The following is a 27,377-nucleotide window of genomic DNA, read 5'->3' on the forward strand; positions in this document are numbered from 1 at the left end:
ACAAAGGGATCCCACGAACGGCCATTCCTACAATGATTGCCGCTAGGAAGCCGGTCACAGCCATGCACTACTACAGGATCTGGAGACGGTACATGGCTTGGTGTCAGGAAAGAGGATGGAATTCATCAGACTTCCATTTATCGCGACTTCTACTGTTCCTTCAGGCCGGTCTAGAGGGAGGACCCAGATTGGGCTCTTTGAAGGTTCAGATTTCGGCTCTCTCAATTCTTTTTCAACAGCGGCTAGCATCCTTGCCAGAGATTCAAACCTTTTTGCAAGGGGTTCTGAGAATTCAACCCCCTTTTCGTCCTCCCACGGCACCATGGGACTTAGGTTTGGTGTTAGAATATTTGAAGTCACCGATTTTTGAGCCATTGACAAATACAGACCTGAAATATCTTTCTTGGAAGGTCACGGTATTACTTGCCTTGGCTTCGGCTAGGCGGGTTTCCGAGTTGGGAGCCTTATCCTGTAAGAGTCCTTTCTTAGCTTTTCATGAGGATAAGGCGGAACTCCGTACAAGAGCAGACTTCTTTCCGAAGGTGGTGTCGGGGTTTCATGTAAACCAGCCAATAGTGGTCCCATCTTTCCAGGGTCTCACAGATGAGGACGTGTCGTTGGATGTGGTTCGAGCTTTACGGGTATACGTACAGGTTACGTCATCTTTCAGAAAGTCGGACCATTTGTTTGTTCTTTATGATGGGCCAAAGAAAGGTTGGCCGGCCTCTAAGCAGACTTTGTCCAGATGGATTAGACTTGCCATTCGGCAGGCTTATATTTCCTGTGAAAAACAGGTGCCGGTTCAGACGGGTGCTCATACTACCCGATCAGTGGGTGCCTCGTGGGCGACTGCCAGGGGTGTTTCCACTACTCAGCTTTGCAGAGCGGCAACGTGGTCTTCAGCCCACACGTTCGCGAAATTTTACAAGTTTGATACTTTTGCGTCCGGAGAATCTTAGATCTTAGTTCGGACGTTTAGTTTTGCAGGCCACCGGCAGCACTCCCTCCCTGGGGGAAAACTTTGGGACGTCCCCTACTGTATAGGACTCCAGTGTCCCCTAGTGGATGAAAGAGAAAAGAGGATTTTGGTACTTTACCGATAAATCCATTTCTCTGAATCCTCTAGGGGACACTGGACGCCCGCCTCGGTGCTGTCAACCTGCTGTGTTCAAAGTTCTTGTTTTAAACAGTTCGTGCAAACAGCGTTAGTTATTCGGTTAAGAGTTCTTGGCCGCTGTTTGATATGTTGTACGGTTCGGTTCCTCGCCATGGGCTATAGTGTCATATCCTATTCTCTCAGTCAAATTTTTCAAACTGAGGGAGCAGGGATGTGAAGGGGGAGGAGCCGGCTGTGCAGACAATGCTAATTTTATTATGTGCCACACCTCCGGTTCAAGGCTTCACAACCCTACTGTATAGGACTCCAGTGTCCCCTAGAGGATTCAGAGAAATGGATTTATCGGTAAGTACCAAAATCCTCTTTTTACTGCAGCGTCCTATGGGGGTCATTCCAAGTTGATCGCTAGGTGCATTCGTTCCCTGTGCAGCGATCAGTCAAAAACTCGCCACTTCTGCGTATACAGCGCAATGCGCACGTGCAGCATACTATTACAATGAACGATGTAGTTTTACACAGGGTCTAGCGATGCTTTTCAGTCGCACAGGCAGCCGCAGAGTGATTGACAGGAAGAGGGCGTTTCTGGGTGTCAAATGGCCGTTTTCAGGGAGTGTTCGGAAAGACTCAGGCATGGCTGACCAAACGCAGAGCGTGTTCATGACGTCAAATCAGGAACTGAATGATCTGAAGTAATCGGAAGTGCCGAGTAGGTCTGAAGCTACTTTGAAACTGCACAAAAATGTTTTGTACCCGCCCTCCAATCCCTTCGTTCGCAATTCTGCTTAGCTAAAATACACTCCCAGTGGGCGGCGGCATAGCGTTTGCACAGCTGCTAAAAACTGCTAGCAAGCAATCGACTCGGAATGACCACCAATGTCTTGCTGCCAGTCCACCTGCCCCCTCCGGCATCAACAATCCCCACTCCCTAGCCGCGGCGCAGGTGGAACAAAAGCTGCTGTGGCCACCGGCATAGATGTGTATGAAAGTGGCGCAGCGGAAGACTTTCATAGGCCTCCCTGCGTCGCATACTGTCTGAGCCCCGGAGCCTGCTTGGCGTGTGATGTAGAAGAAGTGCCTCCCCGCCACAGCCGCACCCAGATCCCCAGAGGCCCTGACTCCGCAACACAGCACCTGGGCTGCCGGCCTGGAAGCCCCAAGATGGCTAATGTAACGGATAGAGAGGGTGATATCACAGAGGGTAATGTATGAACGCTGAAACGATGTAAAAGGTGACAGTGCTGTGCAGTGCAGTGGGTGTGCTGTCAGGGCCATTGCTAGAGTGTTCGGCGCCCCCCTGCAAACTATAAATTTGCACCCTCGCATACTTTACAAACGCACAGCGCACATAATGACCCCTGTAGTACTTACACCTGTAATGCCCCTAAACCAGTGACGCTTACACATGTCACGCCCCCCCTGTACCAGTGACGTTTACACAAATAACACCCCCTGTAGCAGTGATGCTTACACACGTAATGCCCCCTGTAGCAGTGACGCTAACACACACAACGCCATCTATACCAGTTCCGCTTAGACACGTAACGCCCCCTGTACCAGTGACGCTTACACACATTATGCAGCAGACACACACAGAACTGACACATATATATACAAACACACACACATACTGTACATACATTACACACATACACAGTCACACATATATACAGTATACACAGACACTGTATATACACACACACACTCACTCTCTTTCCAGACACTTATCTAATGAAGTCTGGCTGGCCGAAGCTGTAGCGGCTCATCCTCCTGCTGCAGCAGCTCCGCCCCTTACTCCCATCTAGCTCCTCCCAGCCACTGAATGGCACACAGGGGAGGGGAGGAGAGAGAGGAGGTTTTGTGCTGACAGCGCCGAGGGGGAGAAAAGGTTTTGTGCTTCCGGCGCCGCTGCATGTGTGACAGCAGCCGCCAGCAGCAGGGATAGCAGCAGAAGCTCAGCACAGGGATGCAGAATAGGGACAACGTCTCTCCTTCCTGGTGGCTCCCTGCACTGCATCCCTTTGCTGAGCGGCTAGCGCCGGCAATGTGTGCAGTGTCACTGACACTGCACAGCACTCTCACCTTTTACATTGTCCAAACACGCTGCATTACAGGGAAGTAGACGCACTACATAAACTACAGCTCCCAGCAGCCCTTAGCACCGAAGCATTCTGCCCCTTAGGGCTGCTGGGAGCTGTAGTTTATTGCGTACATCATCTTCCCTGTAGTGCGCCGCGTTGGGACACCGGCGCGAACAATAGGACTGTCTGCTGTGCGAGTCTCCGGGAGAGCCACTGCCAAAGGGAGGACAGCAGCTTAGTTGCTGACAGGAGGAGAAGCAGGATAAGCATTACCCACCCCTCCCCCACTCAAAGTACCTCCAGGCCCCATCCTCGGCACCCCCACACACCCCCTCCAGCACCCGCGATAGATCCGGACCCCCACCCACAGCGACCCCGCACCAGTACCTCCCGCCGCACCACTGCATCCGCCCCCCCCCCCTCACCCGGGGCAACCCCTGCAACTGCTCCTCCCCCACCCGCAGCGGCTCCGGACCACCACCCGCAGCACCCACGCACCCTCCCCCACCTGCGGCACCACTCCGGTGGCACCCCAGGATCCCATCCGCCTCTTCCCCGCACCCCTTACTCCCCCAACCAAAGCACCTACTAGGTGATTCACCAGGCGCAGGGCAGTGTTCACGCCGTTGCAAGGGCCTTCCACCCCTTAACCATTGCACGCCCTTTGTCCATGCAATATTTAACCACTCACACAATTATGATTGGATGTAATACTCTATATAATAAAAATATTGCATACCACAAGGGTGTGCAAGGGTTAAGGGGGCGTAGCCCCTTACGACAGTGTGAAGAGTGCCCGTAGGGCGCGATGAATCACCTAGTATATATATATATATATATATGTATGTATGTATATGTGTGATTTTCAGTCACAAATTGTGTAGTTGTAAGTACAGAATATTTTACTATGTCTGTGAGCGGCAAAAGTGACGATGAGAATTTATCAGGCACTCCTACATCCTTAACATGTTTATCTTGTAAAACAGGGTTAATTGGAATAGGGTAGTTGGTCACTTATGAGGGGTTATGTGCAAACTGTTTTGCTTATCGGCAAAGTAAAAAGCAGGATCTGGTTCAGCAACCAGTAGAATCACCATGGAGTATGTTCGTGCAGACTTTGTCTTCAATAGCGGACAGGTTAACCCTGGCAGTTCCACCCCAGGGAATAGGTTACACTATTAACCCATACATGCAGCTCCCTCCTTATGGTTTGGTTCCAGTAGCCTCTACAAGTAACCAGGTTAACCAAGGTGCAGGTAAGACTAATATTGATATGTCTATGTTGCAGACTACACAAGATGATACAACAGATGATGATGATACAGTATATTCAAATACTCTGTATGATGATCAGTCGCAGGGTTTCAGCTCAGAGGATATAGCTGAGCTTATTGATGCAATGAAGGCTATTCTCTCTTTGGAGGAAGCAGCCAAAACAGTGTCAAAATCTAAAGCACCTGTGTTTAAACTAACAAAATCAGTTAAGACTGAATTCCCAGGGTCAGAGGATCTGACGGAAATTATGGAAGAACCCTGGGCTATGCCCAGTAAAAAATATAAGATTCCGAAAAAGTGGGATTCTTATTATCCATTTCCAGCTGCGGATTGTTCAAAAAGAGAAGTTCCTCCTAAAGTAGATGCACATGTACTGCGACTTGTGCATAAATCTGCTTTACCATTGTCATCTACCTCACTAAATGAAGTCACAGACAGAAGGGTAGATAGCTTCTTGAAAAATATTTTTTCTCTCAGGAGCGGTGGCAATGCCTGCTATGGCTTCAGCCTGGATGGCAAGGGCAATGGTAGAATGGGTGGAGGAACTAGAGAATGACCTCTCTCCTCCTAATAGGGAGCAGGAGTCTCATCTAGGCCATATAAGGCAAGCTGCGCAATATTTGGAAGAAGCAGCAATTGATTATGGGTACGATTGCTTCTAAAGCATCAGCCTTGACAGTAGCCACTCATAGAGCAGTTTGGCTACGCACTTGGAAAGCGGATGCAGAGTCCAAGAAAGCTCTGGAAGCATTGCCTTTCACTGGTAATATATTGTTTGGAAAACGATTGTCAGATATTCTAGAATCGGAAGCTGAATCCAAAAAGGTCAGATTTCCGGTTAGTTATAACCCTAAGACTAGGGGTTCAAAATTTCGGCCATTTCGATGGCAAGGCAAAGCAAAAACTAAAGAGGAGCCTAAGCAACCCCAGTTCAATAGATCAGCTAGGGATAGGAAGCAATGGGCTAGTAGAAGGCCAGCTTCCAAGCCTGAACAGAAGCCATCAGCCTGAGGATACGGGCCTCCGCCTGGAGAATTCCAGGGTTTGGGGCCGACTCCTTCAGTTTGCACACATATGGCAACATTCGACGACAGAAGCTTGGATGCAGAAGCTGCTATCTCTCAGTTATGGTTTCCCCTTCAGGAGGCAGCCTCCTTAAAGGTTTTTTTGCACCAGCCCGTCTCGTATAGAGTCGAAGGCCAACACCCTGCAAGAAGCAGTTCAGAAATTGCTTCAGTCTGGGGTAATTATCCCAGTACCCTCGTTGCAACGGGGACAGGGTTTTTACTCCAATCTATTTTTGATTCAGAAGCCAAATGGGTCATTCCGACCAATTCTCAATCTCAAAATGTTAAACAAATACATTTGGATTCCAAGGTTCCACATGGAAACATTACGCTCCATAGTTTTGGCCATGGAACTGGGACATTACATGGTATCTCTAGATCTACAGGATGCTTACCTACATGTGCCTATAACACGGTCTCATCAATGTTACCTCAGGTTTGCCATCCTCCAGCAACATTTTCAGTTCCAAGCTTTGCCCTTCGGGCTAGCAACAGCACCCAGGGTATTTACCAAAATTATGGTGGTTATGGCAGCTTATCTCCGCAAGCAGGGGATAAGAATATTTCCAAACCTCAATGACCTTTTAATCCTAGCACATTCGCAGGAATTACTTTTGAGCTATCTTCAACAGACAGTAGTTTGTCTACAAAGATACGGGTGGCTCATAAACTGGGTAAAGTCATCTCTGAATCCGTCACAACGGATGGTTCATTTGGGGGCCATATTGGACTCGGGTCTACAGAGAATTTTCTTGCCAGAGAAAAAGATATCCAAGGTGCAGGTCATGACTCAGGAGTTGTTGCATACTCAGACAATGTCAGTCCATGCAGTAATGCGGCTGTTGGGTCTGATGGTGTCAACCTTCGACATGGTGGAATATGCACAATGCCACTCCAGACCTCTACAGCACCTTATTCTGACCAAATGGAACGGAAATCATCAGACAATAAAAAAAACAGATGATAAAGTTTCCAGTAAACGTAAAAAAAAGGTCTCTATCTTGGTGGCTACAGACAGACCATTTAAACAAGGGGAGACCCTTTTGGATAAAGGAATGGCAAGTCCTGACAACAGATGCCAGTCTTCAAGGCTGGGGAGCGGTGCTCGATAGCCTTTGGTTCTAGGGAAAATGGACCATAAGGGAAAGTTGCCTGCCAATAAATCTGTTAGAAATAATATATATATATGGCTCTAGTTCAGGCAAAGGACAGTCTGCAAGGAAGACCAGTACAGATTCGCTCAGACAATGCAACAGTGGTAGCGTACCTCAATCATTAGGGAGGAACTCACAGCGAAAGATTGATGGAGGAAGTAACTCACATACTAAGGTGGGCAGAGCTCCATCTTCCAGCATTGTCAGCAGTGTTTGTTCCAGGAGTACTGAACTGGGAAGCGGATTTTCTCAGTCGACACTCCATTCAGGAAACCAAATGGGCTTTACACCCAGAAGTGTTTCAGACTATAGTAAATAGATGGGGTCTGCCAGAGATAGATCTCATGACGTCTCGTCTGAACAACAAGGTTCCAATATACGGATCAAGAACAAAGGATCCCGGAGCGATCCATGTAGACACACTGTCAGTGAATTGGAAATTTCATCTGGCATATGTTTCCTCCAATCTCCCTGTTATCCTGGGTAGTGGGAAAAATAAAGCAAGCAAAGGGAGCCATAATTCTAATAGCTCCAGCTTGGCCCAGAAGGCATTGGTATACAGATCTACTAAGGATGTCAGTGGAAGCTCCAATACTGCTCCCTCAACGTCCAGATCTGCTAATGCAGGGTCCTTGTTATCACAGCCATCTGGATCGTCTGTCTTTGACGGCGTGGCTGTTGAAACCTCTATCCTAGAAGCTAGAGGATTTTCAAAACAAGTAATTCAAACTATGCTTAGAGCAAGAAAGCCTTCTTCAGCTCGTATTTATCATCGAATATGGCAAACCTATATTCATTGGTGTAGTGAAAAAAGTTTGAATCTAAGATCTTTTAAAGTATCCAGGATTTTGGATTTCCTTCAAGCAGGATTGGATAAGGGGTTGAAAGTAGCTTCCTTGAGAGTTCAAGTATCAGCATTAACTGTATGGTTTCAGAGAAAGATTGCTGACTTACAGGATATGCGTACTTTCTTTCAGGGATTTGTACACATTCAACCTCCATTTGTTCCTCCTGCAGCTCCCTGGGATTTGAATCTGGTTCTTAAAATCCTTCAGGGACCTCCGTTTGAACCACTTAAGAGAGCAGATCTTAAATGGTTAACGGATAAAATGCTCTTTCTACTGGCAATGGCGTCAGCTAAAAGAGTGTCAGATTTAGGAGCACTATCGTGTAAGTCTCCTTTTCTAATATTTTTTCCAGATAAGGCAGTTCTCAGAACTAGATCTGGTTACCTTCCGAAGGTGGTTTCAAAGTTTCACCTTAACGAGGAGATTGTAGTCCCAGCTTTTCAGGTATCGGGACTTTCTGTGGGAGAAGCGTCGCTGGACGTGGTCCGGGCGTTGAGAATCTACGTAGATCGTACTAGTGCCATCAGAAAAACAGATTCTCTCTTCATCCTCTACGGATTTCATAGAAGCGGATTGCCTGCTAGTAAACAGATGCTGGCAAGATGGCTCCGAATGGTAATTTCAGAAGCTTATTCTCGTGCTGATCTCCCTACTCCGGCTAATGTCTCTGCTCACTCTACACGTAAGGTAGGTCCTTCATGGGCAGCACAACCGGGTGCTTCAGCAGAACAGATTTGTAAGGCAGCCACATGGTCTTCAATTAACACTTTCATTAGACATTATGCCATGGATACTTTTGCCTCTCATGATGCTGAATTCGGGCGAAAGGTTCTCCTGTCTAATCAGGAGCGTCCCCACCACTAAAACTGGCTTTGGGAATCCCAATGTTATCCTGTGGATAACCTGTGGACCCAGCCGGAGAAATGGACGTTATGGTAAAAACTTACTGTTGATAAAGTAGTTTCTCCTATGTCCACAGGTATCCACAGGGGTCCCACCCTGACGCACCTGATTTGAGGATCTTTACAATCATTAAACCTCTTCCCTCTTGCATGGAAGGGTGTGCATGTGTGTTCTTATCGCCTGAATAGGTTTCTACCTGATGCGCATGCCTAATTGCTGTAGAAAGAACTGATTCGACTGGGTCAGTGGGCGGGATTATATGGAGAAGCCGCGATGCATCCTGGGAAGCCAGAAAGCTTGTGACCATTTGGTGCCATTTCCGCTGTCACTCCGGCATTTCCCAATGTTATCCTGTGGATACCTGTAGACATAGGAGAAACTACGTTATCAACGGTAAGTTCTTACCATAACGTCTATTTTTATGACATTATAATGGGCTATTGACTGACTCATCAATAACCATTGATGTTTTACACGACTCCATGGTCACTGCTGGTAGGTGCTGGTCGGAATTGCGGACCAATCAAAAACAAGAGCGGGGCTGATCTCTGTTACCGGGAAGAAAAAACAAAACTATTTGGTTCCACTTAACCAACAATGGCAGAGAACCACTGGCTCTCTGCCATCGATGGCAAAACCATCGGCCATTCGTAGTTATCCATTGAAGTTTTTGCAACTGTCGTTGGTCGATGGCAATCCCTACCTAGAGATGGTGATAAAAGAACAGTGACGCATGTAAGGGCTGTTCCCCCACAGTATATGGCTTAATGAATCCTCATCTGTATCACCCCTGCCTGTGCGCCCCTCCGCTTTAGAATGTAAGCTTTCATGAGCAGGGCCCTCTTCCCTCATGTGCTTATCCATCTCTTGCTTAACCGATCTTCTTTTCAATGCTCCTATACGGTCTTGAACTGTAAGTCACTGTTTTCTTGTTTTGCTTGTTTATGTACTCTGTAATTGGGCGCTGCGGATCCTATGTGGTGCCATATAAAGTATAATAATAATCTGGATAGACTCACATTGAAGACATGCTTTTCACTGATCATAGGTGATTTTATCCAGTTTTGAATCTGTTTTGGAGGGGAATGGTGGCATACGTAGGCAGGCAGATTCGTTTCAGAAACAGGAAGTGCAGTATGATCCTCTCATAGTACATAATGCTTCTTTACTCCTTCTAGATGAATACAGATCGCAGACCTTCCATTCCCTTTGATGATATGTCATTGAAATAAGAACTAGAGTGTATTACTGTTTGGTGTACTTTTTAAAAGGTTTAAAGAAATACGCTCACACTTTACAAGATAAAAATATCTTGCTGCACTCTGCCACATGGAGCTTCGGCCTACGTGACCTTCATGCAAATCCCAGCCTGGCTGGCGCTGTCTACACATACTTTTGGTTGGCCAAGGTAATGTCACATGATGAGCTTGACGCTAAACTAGATCCCCTTAAAGCGTTGGTGACTCTGCTGTAACGAATCTTGGAGAGCAGTTCACTTGGATTGAAGGGGCTGTACAGAGGATTAGTAATTTTAAGGATACGATCAACATGATAGTAATCCATGTACACCCTGATGTCATAATGTACTTTCTTCGGATAACAATAAGGAAGTGAATTAAAAAATCCTTTATTTAAAATAACTTTGACATTTGATAGTGAGTATTAAGAAACTATGGGCAGTATCCTATTGGCTCCAAAAATGTTCAGCTCGTGAAAAACTTTTCACATTTTTTCAAAGTCCCATGCGAAAAAAATAAAAAATGAAAACAAAAATACTTAGGATCTGCGAATAGCTGCGGACCTATGAATTTTCGTGGCGCTTATTGCAGTTTTGTAGTACACTTATTGGGGATTTGGTTTCATCTGTCTAAGGCAGGTGGAACAGAACCCTAGATAAGTGCCGGCAATTGGCGCTAGTATGATAGCTCAGGCCGAGTCAATTAGCCATGATAATTACCGCTGCTAATTGTATACCGACCTACATACCGTGTTTCCCCGATAATAAGCCCTACACTTGCTTTTGGAAATTGGTCCAAAATGAGCCCTACCCCAAAAATAAGCCCTATCAAAATTCCCATTACCCGAGTCCGTGCACTAAATTCAATGCCCCCAGCTCCACCCCCGCTAACCCCCTTCACCGCCACCCTGCTTGAGGGATGCTGTACAGTACTGTATCAGCCGTTGAAGACTCCAGCTCCCAGTCCCAGGGATGCATTGCGCCCTGCGGATGATGTCACCGTGCACATCACGCGGCTTCTGTACACGGCCGGAGTGGAGTAGCAGCGGCACCGGCGGAAAGCAAGAAGAACTGGAAACTGGAACTGGTAAGTGCTGTAGGTGAGGAGCAGGACTGGGGGCATGGTGGCTGTAAAATAAGCCCTACCCCGAAAATAAGCCCTATGGTGTTTTTTGTTGAAAAAAATAAAAAAGTGTCTTATTATCGGAGAAACACGGTACTGTAGATCTGAAATGGGGAGGGGGAGTAGTTTGTAGAACACTTGAACAGCGACCTGGTGAGCGAATATTAATACTCCCGGCCAGCATCAGGTATTGGTCAATGCCTCAGCAATCACAGCAGGCAATTAGTAATTACTACCGTCATAGCCTAACCATTGTGTCCTAGGGAATCTTGGCCTTGTAATGTCACTGTTAGGGGACAGCTGCAGCATAAAGAAAAGGTGTAGAATCTGATGAATGGAAGGATAACAGTGAATGAATAGTATTAATGTTGTGCAATATGTTCCCAGGTGTTCATGGAGTCGGCACTTCCTGGCCACACACTCTGACCACCAGCGCAGAGGTGGTGATGGGAATCGACCTTCTCTTGGTTCTGGTTACATGGGCCATTCACACATGGCAGAAGTAAAAAAATATACTGATCAACAAACAGCCTTCTATAGAGGCCAAGGCCATTCACATCCAATTTACAGTTACAGCAGCTGCTCATGGGCCACTAGATGGCACCCGCCGGTGCTATTCAAATGGTTCTCCGTTTGGGCGCACACATTACTGTTATGTTGTTCCATCATTTTGACGGGTTGATAACCAGCGGTTAATAATGAGGAGACACGGTTTCCAGTCAGATGGACTATATGTTATTCAGTGAAACAGAGACCATCTTGTGTCTATGCCCTCATTCAGTCCAAGGCACTACACACTCAGCAAAGGGATGCGAAGCAGGTAGGCGCCTGACTTGAAGCTTCCCACTACCCCCCTGCGGTGTCAGTCAGTGTCCTGAGCTCTGGCCGAAAAGGGGGCGGAGTTAAACGGGACCAGGCTGAAGAGGACAGAAACTGCTACAAATCCAGCCAGCCAGATGGTATGTTGAAGGAGCATGAGTGAGAAAGTGTGTGTATATGTGTATCTACATTATGTGTGTGTGGAAGGCAGTGTATTTGGCACTGGGGGAATTTGTGTATCTGGCACAGTGGGGGCATATATGGCACTGCTGGGGGCATTTGTGGATCTGGCACTGTGGGGTATTCGTGGATCTGGCACTGGGGCATATCAGGCACTGTAGGAGCATACTGTATCTGGCACTGCTGGGGGCATATGTGTATCTGGCACCCCCATATGTGTATCATGCACCCATTTTCATTGGCCAGCCCTCATGTGGCATTTGACCACACCCATTTTTTGGCACGCGTGCACACAGTACCGCTGAGACATTTTTCTACTTGCACCAGTGGTGCAAGGACGGGGGACATAATTTGTATAAATGGCACTTTTGAGGGCATTATATATAGCCGGTGCTACTACAGGGGGCTATTATGTGTATAACTGGCGCCACTACTGGGGACATTATGTGTATGAACAGCACTAATATGCGCAGGGTAATGTGAATAAGATTGTGTTACTGTGTGGCGTAATGCAGGGGTTCTCAAACTCTGTCCTCAGGACCCCACACAGTGCATGTTTTCCAGGTCCCCCAGCAGGTGCACAGGTGTATTAATTACTCACAGACACATTTTAAAAGGTCCACAGGTGGAGCTAATTATTTCACTTGTCATTCTGAAGAGACCTGCAAAACATGCACTGTGTGGGGTCCTGAGGACCGAGTTTGAGAACCTGCGGCGTAATGTGAAATGGGGGTACTATTGTGAGACCACACCCCTTTTTGACGCACGCTGTCACTTTGTAAAATATGGAAGGGTGCAAATGTATCGTTTGCCAACCCATTCCTGATAAATGGGCTGTCATCTCTCCAGCCCTTGTGGAACTACAAGTGCATTCATGCATAGCCAGTGCCTTGGTTGCTTCAGCCAAGCCCCGGTTTATGCGCATGCGCTGAGACGCAAGACTGCCAAAGACCGTGTCTTCTGCGCATGCGCAGTACAGCCGAGAGGCCATTGCCCTGATATCCAGTACTGGCAGCCTGTGCGCGCATGCGCTTTGTCGCCGAGAGGCCCGCTGCCCGGATATCCAGCACTGGCAGCCTATCTGCGCATGCGCTCTACCTTCGGATGTCTGAGGTCCGGGCAGTAATACGATGTACAAGTAATCTGCGCATGCGTTATGTCGCCAGAAGTCCGCGCATGTGCAGTGCTGCCATGAAGCCCGCTGCCCGGGTAACCATTACTGGCAGTGTGAATCTGCGCATGCGCTGTATAGCTGAGAGGCTATCCGCCAGCTGTACGGGTCGCCGGTACCGGTAGTCTGTGTAGTGTCGGGACTCGGAGACGGCGAGAGGATGTCGGGGGGTCCGGCAGTGCAGATTAGCATCGAGTCCTGTGCGGAGAAGCAGGTGCAGGAGGTGGGGTTGGACGGCTCAGAGACCTATGTGCAGCCGCTCTCCATGTCCCAGAACCTGGCCCGCCTGGCACAACGCATAGACTTCGGCCAGGACTCCGAGGAAGAGCCGGAGAATGGAGCAGTTCCGCGGGACAGCGAATGGGAGCAGCCACAGCAGGAGGAGGAGGAAGGTGATTTGTATATCCCGGGCCTAGCGCTTCCTGTGCTCATCCTGATGTCTCTCACTGCCCCGATTGTACACTGCCCTCTGTCACTGCCCTCATGTGTCCAGCACTGCCCCCCCTAACTGCCCTCTGTCACTGCCCCCATGTCTCCAGCACTGCCCCCCCTAACTGCCCTCTGTCACTGCCCCCATGTCTCCAGCACTGCCCCCCCAACTGCCCTCTGTCACTGCCCCCATGTCTCCAGCACTGCCCCCCCTAACTGCCCTCTGTCACTGCCCCCACGTCTCCAGCACTGCCCCCCCTAACTGCCCTCTGTCACTGCCCCCACGTCTCCAGCACTGCCCCCCCTAACTGCCCTCTGTCACTGCCCCCATGTGTCCAACACTGCCCCCTGTCACTGCCCCCATGTGTCCAGCACTGCCCTCTGTCACTGCCCCCACGTGTCCAGCACTGCCCTCTGTCACTGCCCCCACGTGTCCAGCACTGCCCTCTGTCACTGCCCCCACGTGTCCAGCACTGCCCTCTGTCACTGCCCCCACGTGTCCAGCACTGCCCTCTGTCACTGCCCCCACGTGTCCAGCACTGCCCTCTGTCACTGCCCCCACGTGTCCAGCACTGCCCCCCCCCCCTAACTGCCCTCTGTCACTGCCCCCATGTGTCCAACACTGCCCCCCCTAACTGCCCTCTGTCACTGCCCCCATGTGTCCAACACTGCCCCCCCCTAACTGCCCTCTGTCACTGCCCCCATGTGTCCAGCACTGCCCTCTGTCACTGCCCCCATGTCTCCAGCACTGCCCCCCCCCTAACTGCCCTCTGTCACTGCCCCCATGTGTCCAACACTGCCCCCCCTAACTGCCCTCTGTCACTGCCCCCATGTGTCCAGCACTGCCCCCTGTCACTGCCCCCATGTCTCCAGCACTGCCCCCCCCTAACTGCCCTCTGTCACTGCCCCCATGTCTCCAGCACTGCCCCCCTAACTGCCCTCTGTCACTGCCCCCATGTCTCCAGCACTGCCCCCCCAACTGCCCTCTGTCACTGCCCCCATGTCTCCAGCACTGCCCCCCCTAACTGCCCTCTGTCACTGCCCCCATGTCTCCAGCACTGCCCCCCCAACTGCCCTCTGTCACTGCCCCCATGTCTCCAGCACTGCCCCCCCAACTGCCCTCTGTCACTGCCCCCATGTCTCCAGCACTGCCCCCCCTAACTGCCCTCTGTCACTGCCCCCATGTGTCCAGCACTGCCCCCCCTAACTGCCCCCATGTCTCCAGCACTGCCCCCCCTAACTGCCCTCTGTCACTGCCCCCATGTCTCCAGCACTGCCCCCCCTAACTTCCCTCTGTCACTGCCCCCATGTCTCCAGCACTGCCCCCCCTAACTTCCCTCTGTCACTGCCCCCATGTCTCCAGCACTGCCCCCCCTAACTGCCCTCTGTCACTGCCCCCATGTGTCCAGCACTGCCCCCCCTAACTGCCCCCATGTCTCCAGCACTGCCCCCCCTAACTGCCCTCTGTCACTGCCCCCATGTCTCCAGCACTGCCCCCCCCAACTGCCCTCTGTCACTGCCCCCATGTCTCCAGCACTGCCCCCCCTAACTGCCCTCTGTCACTGCCCCCATGTCTCCAGCACTGCCCCCCCTAACTGCCCTCTGTCACTGCCCCCATGTCTCCAGCACTGCCCCCCCTAACTGCCCTCTGTCACTGCCCCCATGTGTCCAGCACTGCCCCCCCTAACTGCCCCCATGTCTCCAGCACTGCCCCCCCTAACTGCCCTCTGTCACTGCCCCTATGTCTCCAGCACTGCCCCCCCTAACTGCCCTCTGTCACTGCCCCCATGTCTCCAGCACTGCCCCCCCTAACTTCCCTCTGTCACTGCCCCCATGTCTCCAGCACTGCCCCCCCTAACTGCCCCCATGTCTCCAGCACTGCCCCCATGTCTCCAGCACTGCCCCCCCTAACTGCCCTCTGTCACTGCCCCCATGTGTCCAGCACTGCCCCCTGTCACTGCCCCCATGTGTCCAGCACTGTCACTGCCCCCATGTCTCCAGCACTGCCCCCCCTAACTGCCCTCTGTCGCTGCCCCCATGTCTCCAGCACTGCCCCCCCTAACTGCCCTCTGTCACTGCCCCCATGTCTCCAGCACTGCCCCCCCTAACTGCCCTCTGTCACTGCCCCCATGTCTCCAGCACTGCCCCCCCTAACTTCCCTCTGTCACTGCCCCCATGTCTCCAGCACTGCCCCCCCTAACTGCCCTCTGTCACTGCCCCCATGTGTCCAGCACTGCCCCCTGTCACTGCCCCCATGTGTCCAGCACTGTCACTGCCCCCATGTCTCCAGCACTGCCCCCCCTAACTGCCCTCTGTCACTGCCCCCATGTCTCCAGCACTGCCCCCCCTAACTGCCCTCTGTCACTGCCCCCATGTCTCCAGCACTGCCCCCCCTAACTGCCCTCTGTCACTGCCCCCATGTCTCCAGCACTGCCCCCCCTAACTGCCCTCTGTCTTTGCCCCCACGTGTCCGGCACTGCCCTCTGTCACTGCCCTCACGTGTCCGGCACTGCCCTCTGTCACTGCCCCCACGTGTCCGTCACTGCCCTCCCTAACTGCCCGCACGTGTCCAGCACTGCCTTCCCTTGCTTTCCCCAACTGCCCGGCAGTGCGCCCTTGTGCCCGGCACTTTTCTCCCCTCGCTGCCCCCGTGTACCCGGCACTGCCCTCCCCTCGCTGCCCCCGTGTGCCCGACACTGCCCTCCCTCGTTGTTATCTATTTGTTTTCTTCTATTAGAAGTGCTTTGCAATAATAGTTCTTTTGCTTGCAGGTTTGGTCAAGTTCCAGCCATCACTATGGCCTTGGGATTCTGTGAGAAACCACCTACGCGGCTGCCTTACGGAAATGTGTGTATTGTATGATGTGCTGAATATAGTGAAGGATAAGAGGTACATGCACCTGGATCCCGTCTCACAGGAATCCCTGACTCCCAAACAGGTATCCTGGAACATTGTTGGGGAATGAAAAGCTATTGTCCCATTCATTCTGCTTTAATTCAGCGAGGTTGCACTTGTCATGTAAGGCCGGTTGTACACTTGTCATGTAAGGCCGGTTGTACACTTGTCAAGTAAGGCTGGTGTTTGTTGTTTTGTTGCAACGTCTTAGTTTTTGTATATCTTTCATAAACATCTCTTTAATACCGTTTTCACACAGAAACCCGGATTTGGAGCACAGGTTGGTTTCTAGTCCCAGGCCACTACCCTCTCTCAGACAGAAGATGAAATTGCCAGGCATTTGGACGCGGTAATTTGTCGGGTCAACCCGGGTCCTTCATCTTTGGGAGAGGGTCATCCTGGATTTTCTGGGAATTCGATCCCGGTGAAAACTAGGGCCGAAGTCTTGGGAATTGTGACTCTGGCTGCCCTTTCCCAACGGACCGAGGCTGACCCAGCAAATTAACAGGTCCAAAACTGTCTGAAGGGGGGTATAGCTAATATCTCGTTCAGCTGTCGCATAATCTGCTTTATCACAGATCTTTTCAACCTTATGGAAAACAGGTTTTAACATATGTAACCTACATTGGCAACCAGAAAAAAAAACAGAAAATGCAGATGCACACTCCATAGTACTAAGCGCTGCTAATCAGAGTAAATAATAAACTCTGCATCTAACACAGAACAAAAGTTAGGTGCTTAGCATTATTTTTGGCCAAAATTACAGGCTGACCAACCACGACCAGGGGACATCGTCTGGAGGGTCCCTAACACTAAGGTTCAATTCCAGGGTACGGGACCCCCGAAGCCAGCACAGTCCAACCACCCCAAGGCTTCACACTAGTGAGAAGTTAGTGTTGGTAAGCGTTACACAAGTAAGAAGCAAAAGTGTTAAGTGTTACATAGGATGTAGTTATGTCACAATACCGACGCCGGGATCCCGCCCCCTCACAATCCTGACAGTCGGCATGCCGACCGTCAGAGACTATTCCCACTCCTGGGTGTCCACGACACCCGCATAGTGGGAATAGAACCTGTGGCGAGCCCGAAAGGGGCTTCGTTTTGCTCCCCCCGGGCATCTAACAGCTGGGATTCCGGCGTCGGTATGGTGCCTGGCGTACTCCCAATCCGCCGGTCACACATACCCAACTCTGTTACATAGGTTAGAGGTAATATTTAGAAAGTTAAAGGCATTACATTAGTAGAAAAATTATTAAGTGCTGAAGTGCTAGATTGAATATTACAATGTATACCTCCCAACATGGCCCTCTCCATTTTTTTTTTTTTATTATTTTTGTGGTTTCACATCTGAACACGTACATGTCTCCTTTTCAGTGGTGATAACAGATTCAACAATGGGTTTCATTTTATAAAAACAGTATTCTTAGTTATAGCTAATGGATTACGTAGTTGGGGTGATTGGTTTGAGAAATGAATTACACCTATCGTCCTGTCTACTGTGAGGCCACATTAGTGTCCTGCTGTCTAGGGGGGTATATTTACCAAAGTGCGGGTTGTCCGTGGAGATGTTGCCCATTGCAACCAATCAGATTCTAGCTACTATCGTCTAGAAGTTGCTACATAAATCTTAAATACAATCTGATTGGTTGCCATGGGCAACATCTCCACTTCTGAAAAAACGCTTTTTATTAAATGTAGCCCTAGTTAATTGATGAATCAAGCAGTGAGAAGTTGACCAGGGACCAATCAGCTTCTACCTTTTATTTTATACAGTTTACTTGACAAATGCTACCTTAAAGCTGATTGGTTGCTATTGGCAACTGCTCCACTTTATTCCCTGCTTGATGCATCAACCTCTAGTGGTTTCATATTGTCTTTTACATCAATGCCGCTAGTATATGGAAAAGGTTGTTGCCCTCGTTATCTATATGTTCAGTAAGAAATGCTCGTTTACCGATTTCTCAAATGAATATAATAAGATGTGTGCATTAAGAAGCGTAATTTTCCTTACAGAGTCAGCAAAGTTTGTTGTTGGTTTCTAAGCGGAAATACCTTCTCGGAGCTGCGCAGATTCTCCTTAAAGGAGCCGAGCGTCTTTCCAAGTCTGTGGCAGAGAACCAGGAGAACAAGCGGCAGCGTGACTTTAATTCAGAACTGCTGAGGCTGCGCCAGCATTGGAAGCTGAGGAAACTGGGTGACAAAATTCTGGGGGATCTGAGTTACAGGAGTGCAGGTAACTCTTCTACAGATTGGGGATGGTAACAAGCACAGGTGTTGTAGTACATTTCAGGGTGGTTCCTGGGATTAAATGTATGGGTTAAACAGATTAGGTTAGAGGCACCTAATATTGCTATGTTTCAGTGGGTGGCATTCTGTATGCCGGCGGTCGGGCTCCCGGCGCTCAGTATACCGGCGCCGGGAGCCCGACCGCCGGCATACCGACACTTATTTTCCCTCGTGGGGGTCCACGACCCCCATAGAGGGAGAATAAAATAGTGTAGCGCGCCACCGTGCCCGTAGCGTGGCGAGCGCAGCGAGCTCGCAAGGGGCTCATTTGCGCTCGCCACACTGTCGGTCAGCCGGCGGTCGGGCTCCCGGCGCCGGTATGCTGGGCGCCGGGAGCCCGACCGCCGGCCAGCCGTAGTGAACCCGTTTCAGTAACACGTGACTCTGCATTCACATGCTGTCTGCAGTCTCTTCATGTGCACTGTGTATTGCAAGCTGTAACAATAATGTAAATTAGAGGGAGACTGGGGCAGATGTATTAACCTGGAGAAGGCATAAGGAAGTGATAAGCCAGTGATATGTGCAAGGTGATAAAGGCACCAGCCAATCAGATCCTAACTGTTAATTTACATATTGGAGCTGATTGGTTGGTTCGTTTATCACCTTGCACATATCACTGGTTTATCACTTCCTTATGCCTTCTCCAGGTTAATACGTCTGCCCCACTATCGTTTATGATGTGCATCTAATGTCTTGGCTTTGTTAAAAATCATTTAAAGGCTGTTACACTTGGGGGGGATTCAGTTATGGGCATAGCGGGGTGAATTGCTGTTTCTGCATAATTTAATATTCCGGTAACTGCAGCCTTTCTCGCACCCGGCCGATTTGCACCGTTTTGCTCAAAAGTGCTCACTTCCCTACGGGTAATGCAGTGACATGTGGTGAGGTGAGACAGAGCCTATCCTGTCATACTTCTGTACATGCCAGAGTGCTTAGCGGGGACCTATATCTTTTTTTATTTACCAGACATGGCATACCAATTGCATTAATATTGGTTGGTGTAATGCCCTGTAAGTAACGGGTATTATTCAACAATATATGGCATTCTAAAATTGTAATCCCTACGAAAATGACAGGTTTCAGGGACATTGATGTATCTTGGACATACCCCTTTTCAGTGGCTGGCCATTATAACACAACAGCCCTGCTTTGTGCTTAAATTGATTGTGCATGGGTGTGGGAACGGTTGGTGCAAATCCAGCACCTTTTATGATCCTTGTGCTCCATTAGTCTCATACACTCCTGGAAATGATTTCCCAGTATACTACAGTATTGTATTTTGCTAGAGTGTGCTTGTAAGCATTAAATCCTACGCTGTGCCCATATAACGACTCAGACTAATATCTGACACAGTCTTCTTCAAACAATTATTTTGTATTTCTTTATCTCTACTCATTTTCTTATATCTGCGGACTCTCATCTAAGATTCACAGGTTAATCCTGTGTCTAACGTAGACAGCAGATCCGCAACTTTTCCTCTTCTTAAATTCTTTGATAGGTGCACTCTCATTGATGAGTCGACTAATTGTGTCTAACAATTACAACCATACCCCACCGATAGAGCCTGATCTTGTCCGATCTTGGAAGCAAAACGGTGGTGGGCTGGGTCAGTATCTGTGAGGAGGACCCTCAGAGAATACCTGGTGTTGTAATTGTGACCCATTTCGACCATATACCAACAGCAGGATCACCACATTTATTCTCAAACCTCCTTTTTTTTCTAAATTTTTTTCCTCTCTTCCTCTGTTACTGTCCTCCTGGACAATCAGGGACAAACCTGTGAAATCTATTATACATAATTACGAGGCATTGCAGTAGGCATCCCCCCATGCACGCATATTTGTATTAGGATTCATACTCCAAATATTAGTCCGGTCCAATGACCCATAGAGGTCTCATTAAAACAAGCTTTGCTTGTGCTGGTTGGAGAGGATTTGGATGTAGAGTCAGTGTCTACATCCTCCTACAAGTCTAGCGGGTTAGACTAACCAGAACATTTCCTATTTTTTTTCAATCAACCAATTCATTAAAATCTTTTACTATTTATATTTGATGTATTCTTGTTGCACGGATTCACTCAACCTTATTATTGTTGATACTTTACCCCAAAGAGATACATGGGGAATTATCTGCATATGCATATATAGATACTAATATATCTTTACCAACCAACCGTGGTGGAATATGAGAGTGTGGATTTTTTTCTTAAAATTATCAACTAATAAAAGTTAAGTTTTAATATTTACATCTTAACAAATTAATACAAGAGTGCACCCACACAAGAGTCTTCTGTAAACCAATTTTCTCTAAAGTTTTTCTCTGACTCTGGGTGCACCACCAGGTACAATCAATAGGAATTATTCCTGTATACTGTTATAATTCTGGTATCCTGAACCTTGGACTGGTGCGGAATCATACTTCCCTTTTTGAGATTCTCTCCAATGTAATTCAGCCTTGTCCCCCTTTTCATTAGGTTGACGCAGCTATTGTTATATATCTTTTTAGTTTCTTAGTCAAGAGCTCAGTGCTCCCACGTGCTGTACCTCCAGTACAATTTTTCAAACTGAGGGATGAAGGGCGCAAAGGGGGAGAGGCTGGCTGTGCAGACAATGCTAATTTTTATACCCCTACTGTATAAGACTGTTCCAGTGTCCCCTAGTGGATGAAAGAGAAATATCTGTACACTTGCTCTTATGTGGACCACCACTGGACGTTAGTGGTGGATGAAACTTTTTACCAACATATATTCCATTACAGTTTCAGATGCTTTTTTATAAATTTTAATGAATTTGTATATTGGAACCGACTGCTTTTTTAAATAAGAATATATTTGGACATTGTATCACTCTATTCTGTAATTAGCGCTGTTATAACAGCCCCAAAGAGCCAATTTCACTATTGCTGTATATCGATTGTTTTGTTTTGGTCCCTCCTAACAGGGGACCTAGTGGAATAAGGCAGCCGGTTCAAATTATATACACAGGTTGAGTATCCTTTATCCAAAATGTTTGGGACCAGAGGAATTTGGGATATCAGATTTTTCCGTATTTTGGAATAGTTGCATACCATAATGAGATATTATGGTGATGGGACCTAAATCTAAGCACAGAATACATTTATGTTACATATACACCTTATACACACAGCCTGAAGGTAATTTTAGCCAATATTTTTTATAACTTTGTGCATTAAACAAAGTGTGTGTACATTCACACAATTCATTTATGTTTCATATACACCTTATGCACACAGCCTGAAGGTCATTTAATACAATATTTTTATTAACTTTGAGTATTAAACAAAGTTTGTGTACATTGAGCCATCAAAAAAACAAAGGTTTCACTATCTCAGTCTCACGCAAAAAAGTCTGTATTTCGGAATATTCCGTATTTCGGAATATTTGGATATGGGACACAACCTATGTGTGTGTGTGTATATGTGTGTGTGTGTGTGTGTGTGTGTGTGTGTATATATATATATATATATATATATATTCTCTGACGTCCTAGTGGTGGATGCTGGGAACTCCGTAAGGACCATGGGGAATAGCGGCTCCGCAGGAGACTGGGCACAAAAGAAAAGCTGGTGTGCACTGGCTCCTCCCCCGATGACCCTCCTCCAAGCCTCAGTTAGATTTTTGTGCCCGACCGAGCTGGGTGCAATCTAGGGGGCTCTCCTGAGCTTCTTAGGAAAAGTTAGTTTTAGGTTTTTTATTTTCAGTGAGACCTGCTGGCAACAGGCTCACTGCATCGAGGGACTAAGGGGAGAAGAAGCGAACCTGCCTGCTTGCAGCCAGCTTGGGCTTCTTAGGCTACTGGACACCATTAGCTCCAGAGGGACCGAACACAGGCCCAGCCTCGGAGTCCGGTCCCAGAGCCGCGCCGCCGGCCCCCTTACAGAGCCAGAAGCAAGAAGAGGTCCGGAAAATCGGCGGCAGAAGACATCAGTCTTCAACAAGGTAGCGCACAGCACTGCAGCTGTGCGCCATTGCTCCTCATGCACACCTCACACTGCGGTCACTGATGGGTGCAGGGCGCTGGGGGGGGGGGGTGCCCTGAGCAGCAATAAAAACACCTTGGCTGGCAAAAATAGATCACATATAACCCCCAGGGCTATATGGATGTATATTAACCCCTGCCAGATTCCAGAAAAAAGCGGGTGAAAAGTCCGCCGAGAAGGGGGCGGAGCCTATCTCCTCAGCACACTGGCGCCATTTTCCCTCACAGCTCCGCTGGAAGGACGTCTCCCTGACTCTCCCCTGCAGTCCTGCACTACAGAAAAGGGTAAAACAAGAGGGGGGGGGGGGGCACTAATTAGGCGCAGTAATAATAGAAACAGCAGCTATAAGGGGAAAAACACTCTGTATAGTGTTATCCCAATATATATATAGCGCTCTGGTGTGTGCTGGCATACTCTCCCTCGGTCTCCCCAAAGGGCTAGTGGGGTCCTGTCTTCTATCAGAGCATTCCCTGTGTGTGTGCTGTGTGTCGGTACGATTGTGTCGACATGTATGAGGAGGAAAATGATGTGGAGGCGGACCAATTGCCTGTAATGGAGATGTCACCCCCTAGGGAGTCGACACCTGAGTGGATGGGATTATGGAAGGAATTACGTGACAGTGTCAGCTCTTTACAAAAGACGGTTGATGACATGAGACAGCCGGCTACTCAGCTTGTGCCTGTCCAGGCGTCTCAAAGACCATCAGGGGCTCTAAAACGCCCGTTACCTCAGATGGCAGATACAGACGCCGACACGGATACTGACTCCAGTGTCGACGATGAGGAGACGAATGTGACTTCCAGTAGGGCCACACGTTACATGATTGAGGCAATGAAAAATGTTTTACACATTTCTGATAGTACAAGTACCACTAAAAAGGGTATTATGTTTGGTGAGAAAAAACTACCTGTAGTTTTTCCTGCATCTGAGGAATTAAATGAAGTGTGTGATGAAGCGTGGGTTTCCCCCCCATAAAAAACTGATAATTCCTAAAAGGTTATTGGCATTATACCCCTTCCCGCCAGAGGATAGGGCACGTTGGGAAACACCCCCTAGGGTGGATAAAGCGCTCACACGCTTGTCTAAACAGGTGGCACTACCGTCTCCTGATACGGCCACCCTTAAGGAACCTGCTGACAGAAAGCAGGAGAATATCCTAAAATGTATATACACTCATGGGTGTTATACTGCGACCAGCAATCGCCTCAGCCTGGATGTGCAGTGCTGGGGTGGCTTGGTCGGATTCCCTTACTGAAAATATTGATACCCTAGATAGGGACAGTATTTCTTTATCATCCACTAGGGGTCACTGGAGTACTCTTGGGATATGGACGGGCGTAGCCGAACAAAGGCACTGAATATTTAAATTTAGGACTCTCCCCCCTCCATATCCCCGAGTACCTCAGTGTACGACCTCAGTGTTTTTTCGGTGCTCACAGCACGAACATCGGCTTGTGGGAATGCCCACATGTCAGAAGATTTTATTAAATTTTTCATTTTACTTTTTATTTTTAATTTTTACACTTCCCTTCCCAGTTTCTGGAAAAACATGGGTCCGGGATGGTGCCGCTGCAAGGCAGCGCATGGCGTGTCGGTCCTCACAAAGAGCACCCTCACAGCCACAGGCGCTACAAGGCAGCGCATGGCGTGTCGGTCCTCACAAAGAGCACCCTCACAGCCACAGGCAGCCACTGTCTCCTGCAAGCTGAACGGAGCTTACAGAAACCCCGTCACAGCCAGGATGAGACAAAGAGCTGGAAGGAAAATGGAGCTGGACGGAGCTTACAGGAGAATCCCCGTCACAGCCAAGATAAGACAAACAGCTGCACCTGGAGATGAGACAGGAGCCAGGATCTGAGAGGGCTGGACGGAGCTTACAGAAAGAAGCCCCGTCACAGCCAGGATGAAAGCTTACATAAGTGGCGAGCAAGGTATGTTTGTCAGGGCGGTCAGCTCACGCTGCCGCCCTGTTGTGTGGGGAAATTCTTTACTGATGCACCCGTCCATGCTTACACGTGCCGCCGCTAATTAGACCCCTGAGCGAGGCCAGCCGAGCCAGCCACACTACGCGCACAGCTCTGAGCGGCCGCACGTCATTCAGAGACGCCGGCCGCTCTTCCAGCGCTGACCGCCCACCGCAGCCCGCCGCTGATACACGGACACTGCTGAACGATGTAAGGCGCGCTCTTCCGGACGGCTCCCCGGCGCTATACACAGCGCTCCCCGGCTATCCCTGCACCCGCTCCCGTCCGCTGCAGGTAACAGGGGGTAGAAGCTAGCGCACAAGCAGCGCAGCTGCAGGGGGGGGTGAGGGGGAGTAATGCCCATAGCAGCAGCACCAAAGGCTGCATGGGTTAAGAAATAGGCTGTTCAGTTTGTTTGTTTTTTTTTTTTAAACAATACTCTGGTTTCTCTTCAGAATGACTAAATCTTTCGCCTTTTACTAAAGATTTCCGTGGAGAGGAACAACCATGAGTTTTATGCAGCCATTTTTAACCATGTTTCCTGGTTTTCTGTTAAGGCTGCAATATAATACAAAATTCAGCAGGCAGTGTTTATATTACTGGAAGGCTAACTAAAAGCATGTATTGGGAATGCATGTATTTTACTGTATACTAAACCTGGGATATCACTGTATAATAGGCTATTAAGACTATATTAGCACTGCAGCAGATAAACTGTACTGTGATTTTCAGTGAAAGCATGGCATGAGGGCCATTTTAATCATTGCTGTTGTTCCAGCTTATAATTCCAGAACATTCCGACATACACCTCTACTCCACAAGGAGGCGCAGGGGTGTTAGTAGGAATTTTTGGTTCAGGTTTCACATAAGTTAGCCATGTAATCTGTATTTCTACATAATTCTAGAACATTCCTACCCTACATCTCTAAGCCACCAGAGGCGCAGGGGAGTTAGTAGGAATTTGGTTCGGGTTTCATATGCCCATGTGAACTGCTTTTCACATAAAGAATACTTTGGTTTCTCTTCATATCGAATAAATCTTTTGTTTTTGGCTAAAGATTTCCGTAGAGAGAAACAAGCATGAGTTTCATATGAATATGCTGTTCAGCAATAACATTTATATATATATGACACATAATAACTTCATTAAGTCGTGCAAGGGTCTGTCTGTTGCCTATTGTGGTGTCTGTCTACATAGCGAGTAAGGCTCTAGTACAGACTAAAAATAATTTTAAAAAGCCTATGTTAACATTGGCAATTCAAATTAAAAGAGCGGTAACATCGGAGTCTCGGAATGACTCCGCCAGCTCTAACAAAAGACAGTCTTTCCAAAGGGCCAATTTCCCTTTGGGTACCAGAGTTTTTATTTCACTGGTCTTATAATTTAATGCACGATTCTATGTCAAATCTCACACCGATAACTACGAGTGAGAAGGGTACATTAGTCCAGCACTCAGATAGTGCGGGGTTTTGGACAACCATACATAATCGTTTCCAAAAGGACGCGATCCGCCATTGGTAGATGCGTTTCTGTCAAACATTCTAAAAACCCAGGATACATTTGGGTCACTAGAATCTATGTATGAAACAATGACGATCACGGTTAAAAGAAGCTGCAGAGTATATCTGTAAAGCTTCTGCTAACGCCGGTTATTTTCATTGTCGCTAGTTAAGCGCGACAAGGCCAGAGCTTGTTTGCTCCTAAATTTGATATACTTGTAACGGCGTTTTATCCCTTTTTGATATTCAGCCATTACCGCATACAGTATACTTGTAACGGCGTTTTACCCCTTTATAAGAAACAGTCACGCCTTGTAACGACAGGACGTTACAGTCAGCAAGCCAGTGGTTTGATGACCTCTTTTACAATTGTGGAAGCGCGTCTTTACATGTTACATTTGCGAGGTTTCATGACTTCAACTCATACATGTCTCAGCTATTTACAGCTTAAAGTACAAAACTGCCTCTGTCGAACGGTTTGGCAGGTGGCCATTTAGTTTTGCTGGTTTATAAACCAGGCAGTAGTACGCCAACAGAGGCAGAGTTACTTATTCCCCTCTGTTTGAGCAAAACCAAACTGCTCCGTCGCAATATCAATCAGCAAGTCATTTACTACACTTGGAAAATGGATTTTCTGCGGTTAGTATTTGCTTATTGGAGCCACAAAATTGCATAATTGCATTTGATCTTCACAATGCGTATTTACCCAGTCCGGTTTGTTCATCACAGGTTCTAGCGTTTGCAAATCGCCACAACCATTAACCATTTCAGGTCTACCGTTGCTTATCGCTTCGGGTATTTACCAAAGTGATGTTGGGATGATAGCTCATCTCACATAAGAACTCTGTCTCAACAAAGTTCCTCTAACTTGCGCTACTAAGGTATACTGCGGTAGCAGATCAAGTTCGAAAACAATCGCATCTAATTCCGTCTAAACGATGTCAATTCCTAGGTAAGATTATAAATACGGTAAATCAAAGACTTTTACCTACTACACCAGCAAGAACAAATGTACATCTAGTAATTAGTGCAAAACACGCACACTAGCGGTATGTCAAAGTCAGAAAAATGTCTTAGTGCACACTGCCATATTTGCACCGCACACTGGTCCGTGCTGCGCATGCGTACGCTCTCCCGTGGAAGCGCATACCCGCAATAGCGTGCACTCGCACGCGCAGTATGCGCATTTACGGTAGAGTTTATGTGATCGTAGCGTGCGACTCATTCGTTACAAAAGTTCACAATTAATGTAGTTTATAGATCATGTTCCCCTCAATAGTTTCTGTAAGTTTGGTTTAGATAGAATGTCCCAGAGCTGAGGAATCCCTCTTT

The 27,377-nt window shown here is 48.2% G+C and overlaps 1 protein-coding gene and 2 non-coding genes across 3 annotated transcripts in view; all 3 read left to right on the forward strand.

Annotated features, from left to right (window-relative positions):
* The first annotated feature begins 12,993 nt into the window (after positions 1–12,993).
* Positions 12,994–27,377, forward strand: part of MED17 (mediator complex subunit 17) — a 70,705-nt gene continuing 56,321 nt past the window's right edge. Inside the window, exons 1-3 of the mRNA XM_063951438.1 lie at positions 12,994–13,364; positions 16,173–16,339; positions 18,310–18,529. Coding sequence (XP_063807508.1) covers positions 13,133–13,364; positions 16,173–16,339; positions 18,310–18,529 — 619 coding nt within the window. The 5' untranslated portion in view covers positions 12,994–13,132. The remainder of the gene's footprint in view (positions 13,365–16,172; positions 16,340–18,309; positions 18,530–27,377) is intronic.
* Positions 24,981–25,092, forward strand: LOC135054122 (U5 spliceosomal RNA). Its single transcript, XR_010243371.1, has one exon. It is a non-coding gene; the product is annotated as a U5 spliceosomal RNA (small nuclear RNA).
* On the forward strand, positions 25,554–25,669 carry LOC135054180 (U5 spliceosomal RNA). Its single transcript, XR_010243413.1, has one exon. It is a non-coding gene; the product is annotated as a U5 spliceosomal RNA (small nuclear RNA).

The sequence above is a fragment of the Pseudophryne corroboree genome, chromosome 2, assembly GCF_028390025.1.
Source record: "Pseudophryne corroboree isolate aPseCor3 chromosome 2, aPseCor3.hap2, whole genome shotgun sequence".
Lineage (NCBI taxonomy): Eukaryota > Metazoa > Chordata > Amphibia > Anura > Myobatrachidae > Pseudophryne > Pseudophryne corroboree.